Raw genomic sequence first — 17,512 nt, 5'->3', positions numbered from 1 at the left:
GCGATCCTCCTCATCCGAGCAGATCCTGTGTATTCGGAGGGCTTGTCCATAGGGGATGGCTTCTTTAACGTGTTTAGGGTGGAAGCTGGAGAAGTGGAGCATCGTGAGGTTATCCGTGGGCTTGCGGTACAGTGAGGTGCTGAGGTGACCGTCCTTAATGGAGATGCGTGTGTCCAAGAATGCAACCGATTCCGGAGAGTAGTCCATGGTGAGTCTGATGGTGAGATGGAACTTGTTGATGTCATCATATAGTTGTTTCAGTGATTGTTCACCATGACTCCAAAGGAAGAAAATTTCATCGATGTATCTAGTGTATAGCATCAGTTGAAGGTCCTGTGCGGTGAAGAAGTCTTGTTCGAACCTGTGCATGAAGATGTTGGCATATTGAGGTGCGAATTTGGTCCCCATGGCTGATCCGTGTGTCTGGATGAAGAACTGTTTGTTGAAGGTGAAGACATTGTGGTCCAGAATGAAGCGGATGAGTTGTAAAATTGCATCTGGAAACTGGCAGTTGTCGGCGTTGAGTACAGCTCTGAAGCAGTCATGTCCAATTGCAGTAGCACCTGGACAATATTTAGGTTTGGGCTGACAAGTGACAAGGAACATTCTTGTATTCATGTTTGTCCCTAGTAGGAACAAGGTCCCTTAATGATAACATGACATGCTGATGAACTCATCATCAGTTGGGCCAGTCTAATCAAAGGGCCTGCAACAGCAACACCTTCCCCAATAAAAGCTCTTGTTTATTTTCTGCCTTTGTGGTCTGCAGCTTCTCTTTTAAAATACCACAAAGAAAACTTGGTGACGAGGTGGTTGAATCCACCCTGCAGACACTCGAAAAGAACTGCAGAAATCTGGTGAAGTAAAATCATCGATCAATGCTGCAGCCTTTCAAACAAGATAAAAGCATCACCACACCAAAGCTGATGGTAGAAGGATGCTGAACACAGCAGCAACCATCGAAGAAATTGGAATTTAAACAAAGATTTTGAAAGAAAACAGCATTCAAAAAGTTCTGCCATATGCTCTGCTCAGAATATTCTGGAATAGAGCTCCTTCTACTGAGTAGCAAGTATTACAACAATTAATTGAGAGTTAGGGGAAGGAACAGGCAAACTCAGGGGACTTCGTTTGAAAGAAAGTGCCAAAAACGTTGTGGCACATTTGTGCTTGTACAAACCTTCCCAGAATAAATATGGTGGGACGTTTTGGCACTGTGGGACAGTGTGATGAAAAATTCTGAATGGCAGAGCTAATACACTGAAAGATTTGAACACTTTGTCGAGGTGAACAAAATTCTAGCAGATATTTTAGACCCAACCTTCCTGAGCATGATGGGGAGGAGTTGGGGATGGGACTTTCAACCTCCTGTGAAGTCTGGGATTGCCAGAAAAAAGCAGACATGAAAACTTATGGTGAAATAGTGGGGATACTGCAGTACCACTTCTCACTGAAATTCTTGATCGCTGTAACCAGCAAGAAGGTGAATCAATCACATAATTCGTAACAACTTTAAAGAAATTAGCTGAATTCCATTAAAGAAGTCTGTATAAGTTGCGATCTCTATGGAAATAGCAGCCAAGGCAGTGCAACGATTGAGCATTGAAATCCATAAGGTATCAGCTGAAACCCAAACAGACAAGTTTGAAATTGCCACTGATATGCAAAAACTGGGCGCACAGCAGCAGCTTGCTGGAGTAAAGATGGAAAATGCAGGCATTGTGGAGCATATTGAACAGGTGTGTTGGAGAATGAAACAAGCTTCCAAAAGAATTATAGAAAGCATGATCCAAATGCACCAAGTGAAAAACCGAATAGAGGAAAGAGTGTCCACATGATACAAAAAGGGCATGAAAAAAGACCAGAGTCACAGTCAGATGAGAAACTGTCATTGCACATACTGGCAACTGCTGCTGCAACCAACTATTACTGGGTCACACCTTTACTGGACGGACAACCAGTAAGAATGGAGGTGGACACCTGAGCCACTGTGCCAGTGGTACCGTAAGTCACGTACCAAGAGAAACTGTGACATATTGCCTTGAAACCCTCAAAGATAATACTCAAAACCTATAGTGGAGAAGTGGTTCCATTGAGGGGCCATATCAATGTAAATGTTCAGCTGAATAGACTGACTGCAGACTTGTCCCTGTATGTCGTTAAAGGTAACTATTCAGCTTTAATGGGGAGAACCTGACTGGAGAGAATCAAGCTAAACTGGGCCAAGGTGAACCTTATGTTGGAATCTGAAGCAGGCCCAAAAATGCCTAAAGGAACAGAAGGTACCAGCAGCTGAAAAAGCTCCAAAAGCAGTTGAGGCCAAGACTCAGGCTGATAGTGCAGGACTGAAACAGCACACTGTAACAAATGTAGTTCAGGATCAAGAAACAGAGGATGAAGAGCTAGCAACAGAAGATGCATATGAATGCTTTGGCAAAAATGAAAGTCAAAATATGGCAAGGATAGCTGGAATGCACTTAACGTACTCTCTTTGTAAATTCCGAACTACAGAAGAACAAGAAATGGAGGCGCAGTTCAAGGCCTTACTTGGAAAGAACATTCAGCGTGGAAAAAGTGCTGTTGAGTTCTGTCATGCATCCGTGGTCAACAAGAGTAAAAGGTTTGCTGATCATAAACAACAGCAAAAACAGGAGCCAGCACAGAAACAAGACCTAAAATGCGAGGGTGAATGAAGCAAGAGTGCAACCCCAAGGTGAGAGACACAGGGTCTGATGAAGGTTTTCCATAATCTGGAGAAGGCACCACAGAGGCTGTGCAATGGGATTCAGGTAAAGGAGATCCAGGTATGCAGCCTGGAGGGGCAGCGGTTGGTAAACAAAAAACAGATCAACAGCCTGAGGCAAGAGTTAAAGAGGCTGAAAACTGCCCTGAGGGAAGCCGAAGAACTCCAAGACCCACAGAAAACCGGCTCCACTTTACTCCAACTAAAATCTATTCTGGGGGGTACCACGCTCAGCAGTGCGAATGAAAGTCCCAAATGGAGTGAAGTGCAAAGGAAATACATTCGGGAGGTAGAGAAGAAGAAGAGGAGTTTAGCCTCTGAAGTGGAAGATCTAAAAAAGCAGCTGAATCATCCCACAACTCCTACATTGACTTTGGTTGAGACAACAATGAACAACGTCCAAGTTCAACCAAAAACACCAGACCAAAAAAGCAGACAACTGACATTCATCTACAACTACACCAACATCCTTTGCACTTTCTACCTATTGACTGCCGTGTTTGTAAATTTGTAAATATATAAATTGTGATTGTTAATGTTTTACCATGTTTCCTTGTAGGAACCTCTGATGTAAAGGGGGAGGAAATGTTGTGTATTCATGTTTGTCCCTCGTTGGGACAAGGTTCTGTTAAGAGTTTTATCACATGACATACTGATGACATCAGCAGCAGTTGGGCCAGGCTTATAGTCAGTCTAAACCAAGAGTCTGTAAGAGCAACACCTTCCCCAATGAAAGCTCTTACTTGTTTCACACCTTTGTGTCTGCAGCTTCTCTTAAAATACACAACATGAATGCCAGTCAATAACCATCTCCAACAAGAGAGAATCTAACCATCGTCCCTTGACATTCAATGGTATTAGCATCACAGAATCTCCTATTATTAACATCTTGGAGGTTACCATTGACCAGAATCTGAGCTGGACTGTGGCTACAAAGACAGGTTAGAGGTAAGGAATACTGCAGTGAATAACTCACACCCTGACTCTATTAAGCCCGTCTACCATCTACAAGGGGCACAAACCAGATGTGTGATGGAATACTCTCCACTTGTCTGGATGAATGCAGCTCCCACAACACTCAAGGAGCTTGACACTATCCAGGACAAAGCATCCTGCTTGATTAGGAATCTATCCACAAACATTCACTACCTCCATCACTGATGTACAGTGACATCAGTGTGTACCATCTACAAGATGCACTGCAGGAATTTACCAAGGCTCCTTGGACAGCACCTTCCAAACCTTTACCATCTAGAAGGACAAAGGCAGCAGATAATTGGAAACACCACCACATGGAAGTTCCCCTCCAAGCCACACATCATCCTCTCTTGGAAATATATCGCCATTACTTCACTGTTGCTGGATCAAAACCCTGGAACTCCCTCCTTAACAGCACTTTGGGTGTACCTACACCACATGGACTGCAGTGATTAAAGAAGGCAGCTCCTAGCACTTTCTCAAAGGCTATTAGGGACGAATAACAAATGTTGGCCTAGCCAGCAAAGCTCACATCCCACGAATGAATAAAACAAATATCTCTTACCTTCACATTCATATGCTCTATTCTCCTAGTTCTATAGCCACTGGTGCATAGCACCAAGTGTAACCCAGATATTATGACTTTTGGGGTCCTGCTTGCTAGTCTCTTTCCTAGCTCCCTGAAATCTTGTGGCAGCATCTCATCCCTCTCTCTATATGTTGCTACTGATAAGGACCATGACTTCTAGTTGTTAACCCGTCCCCTTCAGAATTCTCCGCAGCCACTAGGTGATGTTCTTGAGCGCGACACCAAGGAGGTAACATGCCATCCTGGAATCACGTCTGTGGCCACAAAAATGCATACCTACTCCCTAACTATAGATTCCCTGCTCACTTTTGCTTTCCTAATCTTCCTGTTGCCCCCTGTTCAACAGGCTCTGGCTGTACTCCCGAGAGTACCACTCTCACTAGCATTCAGATCCGAATACCTGGTGAGAGCAGCATGCACTCAGGGGACCCCTGCATAACCTGCCTGATCCTTCCTTACTGCTTGGCAGTCATCCATTACCCCAAATCTTGGAATTCCCTCCCATCCCTCTCTTTATCTACACCACATGGACTGCAACGGTTCAAGGCAACTCACCACCACCTACTGAAGGGCAGCTAGAAATGGCCAATTAATGTTAGCCTGGCTAGCAACATCCATGTCCCATAAATGATTTTTCTTTAAAAATTACATGTATTGCTAAGGACTATGTACTTGGTTGAGGTTTATGTGACAGCATTGGAGAAAGATGTTGGTTAGGGTTTTCTGAAGTTTTGCAATAAGTTGCTATATTGGTTACTTAAGTAGTTCCCCCCTTTTATGGATGTTTTGAGGGATTCCTGGGTTTCTGCCAAGTTTTTTTTAACAAAAAGGGAACCGGTTTTCCTGGTATTTCCTGAAATGTCAGGCACATTAGTCTCAAAGGTTCAGCCCATGCATGCTGAATTTAGATTACATACCTCCCATGGAGTTTTGATATACAAAGCTCTTATTTTCTGGCAGCCAGAAAGTGCAACTTCCCTCTTAAACACGTACGCGAAGGACTTACGGGAAATGCATCAGTCAAAACAGATGATATTCTGTCTCTGCTTAGCACTGAGAGTTCTAGGGCTCAATTGTGGTTCTGGGATCAGGACCATGACACCAGGATAGCTTCCAGGTCCCATCCCACATGTTCTATCTTTTACTCTCGTTCTATGCTACTAAAACTTCATTTGAACTCTTTTAATACTAAGTTGATCTTTCTCTACATCCTAGCTATGACTGTAACACAACATTCTGCACTCTCTCCTTTCCTTCTCTATGTTTTGTCTGTATAGCGCGCAAGAAACTATACTTTTCACTGCATACTAATCCATGTGACAATAAATCAATAGGGGATAGATAGAGTGAACGTTCAAAGACTATTTCCTCGGGTGGATGGAGCTATTACAAGGGGGCATAACTATAGGGTTCATGGTGGGAGATATAGGAAGGATATCAGAGGTAGGTTCTTTACAGAGAGTGGTTGGGGTGTGGAATGGACTGCCTGCAGTGATAGTGGAGTCAGACACTTTAGGAACATTTAAGCGGTTATTGGATAGGCACATGGAGCACACCAGGATGATAGGGAGTGGGATAGCTCGATCTTGGTTTCAGATAAAGCTCGGCACAACATCGTGGGCCGAAGGGCCTGTTCTGTACTGTTCTATGTTCTATGTTATAAATACATAGCATGGGTGTGACACTTTGCTGCAAATATTGATAGACTAATTAATGGCCAGACAGCTGCTCACCAAGCAATTAAGAACATGTACAATGTACATGAACATGTACAATTAGCATTTGGAATACTGCGTCCAGTTCTGGTCGCCACACTACCAGAAGGACGTGGAGGCTTTGGAGAGAGTACAGAGGAGGTTTACCAGGATGTTGCCTGGTATGAAGGGGCTTAGTTATGAGGAGTGATTGGGTAAACTGGGGTTGTTCTCCCTGGAAAGACGGAGGATGAGGGGGGACTTAATAGAGGTGTATAAAATTATGAAAGGCATAGATAGGGTGAACGGTGGGAAGCTTTTCCCCAGGTCGGTGGTGACGTTCACGAGGGGTCATAGGTTCAAGGTGAAGGGGGGGAGGTTTAACACAGATATCAGAAGGACATATTTTACACAGAGGGTGGTGGGGGCCTGGAATGCGCTGCCAGGCAAGGTGGTGGAGGCGGACACACTGGGAACGTTTAAGACTTATCTAGATAGCCATATGAACGGAGTGGGAATGGAGGGATACAAAATAATGGTCTAGTTTGGACCAGGGAGCGGCACGGGCTTGGAGGGCCGAAGGGCCTGTTCCTGTGCTCTATTGTTCTTTGTTCTTTGGGTGAAGAAATGTCTCCTCACCTCCGTCCTAATTGTCTACCCTGAATCCTCAGACTATTATAGCATGTTACTGAGTAATTGACCATCTTGTTATGCCTCTGCTATAACTCATTTCATTTAGAAGTTACACTGAGTAGAATATTTAAACAAAGAACAAAACTAGTTAGAAATATATTTTATTTTGAATCAACAGTTCTAAGGTGTATATTGGAGAATGACACTAGGTAGCATGGAGGGTTTAAAACAATGGAGCTTTATTTACTGATGTATATTCTCTTACATGGCTGCTTTTTCTCTGCCTGTTTCCTGCACTAGGGACTTGTGTAATCACTTCCGGTGAATACATTCATACAATAGAGCTTCAGTAAGCTAATAAAAATTAATACAAATACATAACAGACATCAGGTAAACTCCAGAAGCTAGATATCCAACAGGAGGTTCTCCAGCATAGAAGGAGTTTCAACCTGTTGATGCAGGCAGGAGACTGAGACGATGCCTCAAAATGGAATCACCCTCTCAGCACTTCTAAAATCTTACTATTTAACAATGGTCAGTTTCCAGATCTTCCTCATGGAGGGGAAAACCGCACCATTCTCTTCTCCGCCGCCGCCCTCCCCACAACCCTTGACAAGGTAACCTGCAACCATTTGTAATACAGCTGCACAAAGAATGGGGGGAGTGTTTAAACAGTGAAATGACGTGCTGGTCTCCTTGGATCTTCTGCCAAGGGGAGGCAGCTTCAACAATATTCAAGAAGCTCATCTTCATCCTAGACAAAACATCCCACTTGATTAGCATGCCATTCATGTGTCAATGTGTCAGCAAGTGCATGCTTTAGCAAGTACATTGTAAAGCTAATTGCTTTATTAAAGACAGGTGATGGTTATTAGCTCAACCTTCAAAAGAGTATAAATGGACACAGCTGCAGTTGATGTGAGGGAACCATAAGGAGTTTGTGTGTTAGCTGAGTGGTGTGCAGAATAAACTTGCTGAAGATAAAAGACAAGCTGCTGTATTATTCCTCCATCATATACTAACATTTAAGATGATCATCACCTTAAACATTCACTTTTACCACAATCAATGGATAGTGACAGCAGTATGCATCATTTACAGGATACAGTGCAGCAACATGCCAAGGCTCCTTGAACAGCATCTTCCAAACCCATGACTTCTATAGCCAAGAAGGAGAAGAAAAGCCAACACATCAACACACCCTTCCAAGTTACATGACATCCTGACTTGGAACTTTCACTGCTACTTCAATGTCATTGGGTAAGAATTCTAGAATTCTCCGGTAGCACGATGGGTGCACCTTCACCACATGGACTGCAGTGGTTCAAGAAGATAGCTCGCCACTGCCTTTTGAAGAGCAATCAGGAATGAGCAATAAATGTTGACCTTACAAGTGATACCATGAAACAAATAAAGAAAAGGCATGTGAAAACATGGCATAAACCTATTTCTGATATTCTATTCAAAGGAAGCTAAGATCTCTAGAAACAATTCCTTATAGAAGCAAATATATAGGCTGCGATTCTCCCATCCTGCTGTGGGAATGGTCAGGGGGCCCAGCAATCGGGCTATGGGGGGGGATGGAGAGCGGCGAAGTGGGGTCATGGAGCTAGCCAGCGATTGAGCTGGACAGCATTCGGGAGACTATTAGTGCACTGCCTCTGCGCATGTGCTGGTCTCGGCACTGACAGATCGGCGCAGGCGCAGAAACCTGCTCCCCGCTGATTTCAGCTTCTCCAGTGGGGATAGGCCACGTCTTCTGGTTTTTAATGATATTCATGCTGGTGGCCTTTGCAGTGCACAGAGCGAGAGAGATTCTTCTCTGAACTCCCACTGAAAAAACCAGCATGAATTACTCCAATTTTCATGCGAATTTGACACTTAGATTTTGTTTTGAAGAATCCCGCCCATAGTATACATTCAATTGCATAGCAGAATTATTCATTGACTTCAAGCAAAAAGCAAACTTTTAATCAGAGCGTGGAAAGTTTCCTGATGACTTACTTCCATTTTATGCTGAACAATGTATTATGGAGGCACTCAACAACAAAATATACAAAGAGAAAACAGTTCAGAAATATAATCATTCATTTATTTGTTAATAATTCCCCTTTACGGTTTAAATCAAATGGGATGGATGAGTAATTTCAAAGGCTGAGATAAAAGCAAAATACTGCAGATGCTAGAAATCTGAAAAAAACAGAAAATGTTGGTAAAACAGGCCTGGCAACATCTGTGGATGTTTTGAGTCCATATGGCTTCTTCAGAGCAAAGAATTCCAGATGCTGCCAGTCACTTGAGGCTTTCCAACATTTTCTGTGTTTTAATTTAAAAGGCTCCACTATTGAGAATAGCTACATTTTTTAATGCTAATGGCTGAGTATTGCTGTCATGAAACAGAATCAAACAGGGATTGTAAAAAGCAAATTATTGCGGATGCTGGAATCTAAAACCAAAAGAGAAAATGCTGGAAAATCTCAGCAGGTCTGGCGGCATCTGTAAGGAGAGAAAAGAGCTGACGTTTCGAGTCCAGATGACCCTTTGTCAAAGCTTAAGGGATTGTAAAAAGAATGGCTGCCAAGTGGAATGGCTGGAAATCACTTCTCCATTTCTGGCTAGCGTCACTTTATGCAGCACAGGAAAAGATGCAGGTGGAAACCAGACCCAAGACTATTAATAATCCACTTAACCTCACCTTTAGGGGGGGCAGTGGTGCAATGGTGCAATGGTATTGTCATTGAATTAGTAATCCAGAGACTCGGAGCAAGATCTAGGGACTGGGGTTCAAATCCCATCACTGGATAAAATAAAAATCTGGCATTAAAAGTCTAATGATGATCATGGAGCCATTGTTGATTGTCATAAAAACCCAGCTGATCCATTAATGTCTTTTAGGGACAGAAATCTGCTTTGTGTACCTGGTCTGGATTATATGTGACTTCAAATCCACAGCAATGTGGTGAACTCTCAAATTCCCTCTGAAATGGAGGACCATTGGGGACGGGCAATAAATGCTGGCCCAGCCAGCAATACTCATGTCCCATAAAAATGAATATTAAATATTAAAAAAGTGGACTCATTAAGATCCCATCGAGGTAATTTTAAAAATATTTTCAAACCCTGAATTGAAGGTAGGAAGAGTTTAAACGTTAAGTAAAAAAGTTTTGCCTTTTTTGCGGCCCATCATTAAATGAGATGCATCTGTGTTCATTGAAGTGAATCATGGCAGTACTGTGATTGGAAGATGTAACTAACCATTAAACAATGTGTTTGCCAGATGGTTAATTCTATCAAGTAAAAGATCGACATTGTAAATGTGAAAAAGTCTTCAGAGGAATAAAAAAAATGTTTATCTGATGAATAAAAAGGTAAAGTACATTTCATGATATTGAAAAGGTAGCCTAGAATGATAACAATGTATAAATGTTTAATCTTCTCCCATTATTTTTATGTTTGCACCTCAGACATCTGCTAAAATAGTCCTGAAGTCAGTTTGTTTACTGGGGGGGCTTTATGGCCACTTGGCTATACTCAAACTATCTAATAATTTTACAAACGCTTGATTCTCTTTACATAACTAATTTGAAAATTCTGTTTGTTTGCATAGAGAGTTTTATGGACTGTTCAATGGCTTCCAACGGTTATAATAGGTCTTGTGAGTTCTGTTCATAAAGGGGGAAAAAGGATGGCGTGGGTGAGGGCTTGAGGGAGGTGGTGGAGGGAGGGTAAGAGGGTGAGGGAGTGAGGGAAAGTTTACATTGATTATAAGGTTTAAAATTCTATAAGTTGTGAGGCCTCCCCATTGTAGTTCAATTTTTGCCACTGGTTCTCTTGGAAAAACCATGCTGATTGTTTCTGAGAATGAAGGTGACATTTTAACCTGCTCGCTTCAGAATCATCCAGCTTCTGTCCCCATCTTGTTCTATCCATGGCAGACTGATCATGGCTGCCTAAAAATATTGTTTCCCAGCAGCCTGAAGACAGAGGCAGGATCATAACACAGGATTAGACCTGCCTCAGAGATGAAAATCGGGCCCTAAATTGAAACTTCTGTGCTGTTTATTTTACTTCTTTCAAATTGCTGGTTAAATTAAAAGGGGAGAGAGATACAAAAGGGTCTAGAGAGGCAATTTTTTCGCATAGAGGGTGTCGAGTGTGTGGAACAAGCTGCCAGAGATAGTAGTAGAGGCAGGTACAATTTTGTCTTTTAAAAAGCATTTAGACAGTTACATGGGTAAGACAGCTGGAGAAGATATTAATGAATGAAAATATCGACCCTGTCCATTTGATTGCTGAATTCTTATCTTATTATTAAGAGACTTGACCACACATTCTTCCAGCCAGAGTGGGGTCTATAAACAATTATATTTTCGTCTTGTACTAAATTAAGATTAAACATGAACTCATACCGTAAACTGTTAGTTGAACTTTGCGTGAGGCATAGCCAGCTGCATTTGTTGCTGTACACACAAATTCCCCAGTTTCTTCACCAGTTGGCGAAGTTATTAATAAACTACCATTTGAATCTGTGCTGATCTTCCCCATACGTTGACTAATGAGTTCACCATTCTGTAAAAAAGAAATTATTTGCCAAGAGGATTAACCTGCTTGTTCTCAACAATATGGACAATTCATAACCATTGCTTGGAAACATCTCATGTTACTAAAAACTACAGTGTGGTCATTGGTCATGTGTGCAATTAAACTTGTTGACCAACTTCATTTTGACTTTAAAATTATTTGTAGAAAGTCCTACAATTTACAGAATATATCTCAGCAAATTCATCAAATCTTTGTGACAAGAACTTAAGTCAAGTCAGTTTAAAGCATGACAGAAATTGCAAGATGTTTCAGGAATTCATGAAACTTATCCAAATTCATATCATTCAGTGTGTATTTTGGTCACTATTATTGAGATCAATATCTTATACATCATTTACCATAATTAACGTGATTTAATTGAAATATATATGCTTTTGTATAATTTTTGTTCATTTTCTTCAGGTATGAAGACCTTGTGTTTTTTTTAAATATGCATTTAGTTAGCACTATAGTCCAAGTGGGCAAATGAGACAGGACCTAAGGGTTTCTTCGCAGCTTCTGTAAAATAGCGCAATACACTTGAGGGTATATATTTGTTTCCACTCCAACTTTTTGAAAGCAAAGTTCAACCAACAAATGTGTTCAATTCCAAAACCTGTGATTTCCTCCAGCAAGAACAAACTGTTTAATGCTCAAGGAACACAAATCTTGATTTCTGAACTTGTAGCACTCACCAAATCACCCTGATTGCACAGAGATGACTAATTGGTTAGCGAGGACATAAGAAATACAAGCTAGAGGCTATTTGGCCTTTTGAGTCTGCTTCACCATAAAAAAGTGCAAAGGTAAATTATGAAATAAATCTAGCCCAAAATATAAAAGAAGATAGCAAAATTTTCTGTAAGTATATACAAAGGAAGAGAGTAGCTAAAGTCTATGTTGGTCCCTTGGAGGATGAGACTGGGGAGTTAATAATGGGGAACACAGAAATGGTAGAGACACTAAATCAATATTTTACCTTGGTTTTCACATTGGAGGATACTAGAACCATTCCAATGGTATCAGATAATGCAGAAGCTATTGAAAAGGAGAAACTTAAAACAATCACCATCACTAGGGAAAAGGTACTGAGCAAACTATTGGGATTAAAGCCAGACATGTCCCCAGGGCCTGATGGCCTACATCCTAGGGTCTTAAAGGAAGTAGCAGTAGAGATGGTGGAGGCATCAGTCATAATATTCCAAGATTTCCTGGATTCTGTAAAAGTTCCAGTAGATTGGAAAAAGGCTAATGTAATGCCCCTGTTCAAAAAAGGAGAAAGGCAGAAAGTAGAAAACTATAGACCAATTAGTTTAACACCTGGGAAATTGTTGGAATCCATTATTAAGGAAGTAGTGATGAGACATTTGGAACGTCAAATCCATCAGAGTCAGCATGGTTTTATAAAGGGTAAATCACGTTTAACTAATTTGCTAGAGTTCTCCAAAGATGTAACAAACAAAGTGGATAATGGGGGTCCTGTAGATGTAGTATATCTGGACTTCCAGAAGGCATTTAATAAGATGCTACAAATAAAGGTTAATACACAAGATAGGCTCCCACAAGATTGGGGTGGGGGGGGGGTAATATATTAGCTTGGATAGAGGAATGGCTATCCAACAGAAAGCAGAGAGTGGGGATAAATTAGTCTTTTTCTGGTTGGCAAGCTATAACTCGTGGTATGCCACAGAGTTCAGTCCTCGGGCCCCAACTATTTACATTCTATATTAATGATGTGGATGCAGGGATAGAATATACTATAGCCAAATTTGCACCTGGCACTAAAATAGGCGGGAAAGCAAGTTGCAATGAGGAAATAAGAAATTTACCAATGAATACAGATAGATTAGGTGAGTGGGCCAAAATTTGGCCAATGGAATTTAACGTGGATTAAGTGTAAAGTTATCCATTTTGGTCAAATGAATGGAGAGGAATTTCAAAATGCTTTGTGCGGAGAGATCTGGGTGTTTTCATGCATGAATTGCAGAAAATTAGTATGCAAGAGCAGCAGGTAATAAGGAAGGCAAATTGAATTCATTACTTTTGGAATAAAGTATAAAAGTAGGAAAGTGCTGTTGCGGCTGTATAGGACATCGGTGAGACTGTATCTGGAGTACTGTGCACAATTTTGGTCCCCGTACTTGAGGGCTGATATAAATGCATTAGCGGTGGATCAGAGAAAGTGCACTAGATTGATTCCAGGGATTAAGGCTTATAAAGAGAGAATAAGCAGTTTAGGCCTATACTCATTGGAGTTTAGAAGAATGAGAGGAGATCTAATTGAGGTATATCAGATACTAAAGGGGATTGACAGGGTAGATGTAGAGCAGCTGTTTCCCCTTGCTGGACATTCGAGAATGAGAGACCATAGTTTTAGGCTAAGAGATGGCAAATTTAAAACATGAGGAGGAATTACTTCACGCAAGTGTCATGAATTTTGTAGAATTCTCTATCTGAGTGCAGCGGAATCTGGAACACTAAACAAATTTCAGGAGATGGATAGGTTTTTAATCAATAGCGAGATGAAAGGTTATGAGGAGCAGGCAGAAAGGTGGAGGTGAGGCCGAGATAGGATCAGCCGTGATCGTATTGAATGGCGGAGCAGGTTCGAGGGGCTGAATTGCCTACCCTTAATTCTTGTTATGTTCTTATGAATTAATTTTAAAAAACACTAAAATTGCATCCAGCACATACAGCCCCAGAAGTGCATGTACGTTCCATGGACAACATTTTGGGCCAAAATTATGGACACCAAATTTTGCAGTCACAGTATAAAATATAATAACACATTGCTGTTGATTTTAAAAATTGGAACCAACATAATTAAAAATTAATGCCCTGGGAAGGTTCAGTTCATTTTCTTATAACCAATTATCTTTATTTTTGAAAAATAGTGACATCTGGTAGGTTTTAGTTCCATAAACCCTGGCAACTTCCAATACCTTTTGCAGTTCATGTTTTGTACCCTTTAAATACAAAGGAATGATTTAAAGAGCGTTTATAGTGTTATACTTCAATTCACACTGATCATCAGCAAGCTTTGCTTCAATTCTTCCAACAGATACACAATGACCTCAGACATCTGAGGTTTATTTTCCCATTTGTTATCAATTATTGTTCTATCCATATTATATCTATCATATAGATATATATGAACTTGCAACTCTCTACAAATGAGCTCTCAAATTAAAATCTCCATAGCATTAAAAAGGTGAATAATTAGTAGAAATGCAATTTTTGTTCAGTGAGGAAAATAGTCACTATATTAATGTCACTTTTTAGCCTTGCAAAGTAGGTGTGGCAATTAAGATTTTCATTTGGTACATATATATATATATAAAATACTTAAGGTATTTTAGTATTATTAATCCTAAGGTAATATTACATTACAATACATTTAATGACGCACACCATGTTAAGATGGTTCAGCCTGCGTGTGACTGAGGTCAGCCAAAATGTGAATTACTTTCATGAATGTTAAGAGTGAGTTCTGCTGTATACCTTTTACAGGGCCATGGGGAAATCTGCAACATGATTATATTCCGCAAACCTCTTGATAACATTTTACTCCAGATAGTTGGTGTTGCATTTGGGAATATTTTGATAAGGATATTACCCCACGTAGGTGTGAAACGGGAATATAAAGTTGGCACTTTATATAGGATGGGGAGGGGAGTCCCTGCGACTACGCTGGAGAGGACGTTTACTTAGGTTCTGATTGGGGCACCCTTTAAAAATGACGTCCCGATCTCTGTGCAGCTGGGTTTTGCTGGTGCATTGAGACCCCCCTTGACTTATTTTGGCAGAGTGTGATAATATCTGGAGAGAAAACCAGTTTTTCTGCAGACAAACACCAGTTTTCTTGCCAGAAACAACACACTGCCATTTTTTGGTAGGATTCCCCCCACTGTAATGGAGATCTATTAATGCTAATGCATTGCAAATTGGGTGGACATGATAGGTCAGCTTAAATTTAATTGTATGGAATAAACAATGACATAATTAGTGCAGCAATAGGGAAAGACTAATTACAATATCGGCACACCAATCGGACATGATATACGTGGCTAAACACAAACAAGATAACAGTAGACGCTATTATCCTTCTCCACCTTCCAGATGATGGCATTTCAAGCCATTCTAGGCCAAAAGGGTGGAAATTATTCTCCCAGAATTTTTTGAGGCAGATTAGCTGTCAACTTATTTACATAATAGTTTAGTACCTTAGACCAGACTATAGAAGGTTTGGGAACACCATGTGCTTTGCAAGGTAGCTTTACTGGGACTCCTTCAATGGTACTGAATACTTGAGGTCCATGTTGGATGGTGGGGAGAACTGAAAGAGACAACATGCATCATTAATTGTTGGATATGCGATCTTTGCAGGATCGGGGTATAGCTAAATCTGCTAATCGTCAGTAAGAATTACCTGCTTTTTAACATTTTATAATATAGTAAGCACTAAACAATAATTCTGCTGACATTTTGAACATCAGGGCACATGATATAAATAATGGAACTAGGATATTAAATTTTCTCGCCCCCATTATTCCATATTGATTTAGATTTATTCAGGTACTGAAGAGTGGCCAACAACAACTTGCATTTATATTGGACGTTTAATATAGTAAAACATCCCAAAGCACTTTGCAGGAGACTTATCAAACAAAATTTGACATTCAGTTACATAAGGAGACATTAGGAGTGATTGGTCCAAGAGGAAGGTTTAAAGGAACATCCTAAAAAGAAAAGAAAGGTAGTGAAGTAGAAAGGCAGAAAGGGTTATGAAGAACTATGGGCCTAATTGCCTGAATGCCACATGACTAATGAAGGAACAATTAAAATTTGGGAAGCACAAGTGGCCAGAATTGGAGGGGCACAGGATTTTGTAGGGCTGGAGGATGATACCATGATAAGGAAAAGCAACGCCATAGAGGGATTTAAAACCAAGGGTGGGAATTTTAAAATCAAAGCATTCCTGGACTAGGAGCCATTGTAGGTCAGAAAACACAGGATGAGGACGTAGTGCAAGTCAGGGTGTGGGCAGCAGAGATTTGGATGACTTCAAGTTTGCCCCTTAGTGTCCCAAGATGTGTAGGTTAGGGGAATTAATGGGGTAAATATGCGGGTTTGTGAGGATAGGGTGGGGGTGGGTCTGGGTAAGATGCTCGTCGGAGAGTCGGCACAGATTTGATGGGCTGAATGGCCTCCTTCTGCATTGCAGGGATTGTATAATGCAAGAATTTAAAGTGACCAAACATGGAACGCCAAAAATAAGAAGGAAATCATGTTGTTTCTGTACTTTGATGTTGCATATCCCCTTAATTTGAATGTTGGGAGCAAACGCTCCTGAAGAAAAAGTAGATTGAAAAACAATTATGAATGCAATTTCAATGCTAACTGAAATTCTGGCTTGATTGTGTTGTTCTAGAAATGGATTCACATTGGGAGAACCTATTTTAAATATGGTCAAAGGATTTTTTAATGAGCAATATTGACATTAAAGGATGGTAATGGTAGAAGGTTAGGAGCTATAGAGGAATAAAAGGGAATTGAGTGTCCCAGTACACAACTCACCAGAGTACTCTAAGCAATCAAAAAATGAATGGACATTGGCCTTTATCTCAGGGATTTGGAATATAAACATGAAGAAGTTAAGGTTCAGTTGTCCAGAGCCTTAGATCCAATTTGGAATACTGCATTGAGTTTTGAGTATCAATCCTCAAGATGGATATATTAGCCTTGGAGTACTCACAACACAGATTCACCAGAACTATACCGGCACTTAAAGGGTTAAATTATGAGGGCATGTTACATAAACATGGCTTGGATGCCCTTGAATGTAAAAGTTAGTGGGGTGATTGATTCAAGGGCCGCTATTTTACCATTTTTATTCCAAGTGCTGGGCTGATTTGAGACGAGGAGAGTTTCAGATCCGTTTTCTGGGCATGTTTTCAGGCCCCCTCCGTGCACTCTGCCTGCAAAAATATCAGCAAAGCCTGTTGCTTTCTGCAGAAGCCTGTGGGTGGGGCTTAACGCACCCGAAACCCTGCAGAGGTTGCACATGCGCAGTAGCAGGGGTCTAACAGAAAAGAAAGAGTTGTCAGGCCCCTGCTAGTGCAGGCTGCCAGAAGCAGCTCCCCACCCTGCAATCACGGGGGCCTGCGGCGCAAGCCCCCGCCAAAACCACCTGCCCAGACTGATCTTGGACCCCCCTCTTCCCCACCGATCGTGGGCCTGCCACGCTCCCCCCACTGATCGCGGAACTGCCTCCCTCCCCCCATCGATCACTG

At 41.2% G+C, this 17,512-nt stretch overlaps 1 protein-coding gene across 1 annotated transcript in view; it reads right to left on the bottom strand.

Annotated features, from left to right (window-relative positions):
• The window catches only part of hmcn1 (hemicentin 1), a 493,052-nt gene that overhangs the window by 261,332 nt on the left and 214,208 nt on the right, over window positions 1-17,512 (bottom strand). Inside the window, exons 20-21 of the mRNA XM_078218304.1 lie at window positions 15,443-15,555; window positions 11,048-11,207 (exon numbers count right to left, since the gene is read on the bottom strand). Coding sequence (XP_078074430.1) covers window positions 11,048-11,207; window positions 15,443-15,555 — 273 coding nt within the window. The remainder of the gene's footprint in view (window positions 1-11,047; window positions 11,208-15,442; window positions 15,556-17,512) is intronic.

The sequence above is a fragment of the Mustelus asterias genome, chromosome 8 (assembly GCF_964213995.1).
Source record: "Mustelus asterias chromosome 8, sMusAst1.hap1.1, whole genome shotgun sequence".
NCBI classification, from domain to species: Eukaryota; Metazoa; Chordata; class Chondrichthyes; order Carcharhiniformes; family Triakidae; genus Mustelus; species Mustelus asterias.
This window is presented reverse-complemented; position numbering and strand designations above follow the sequence as displayed.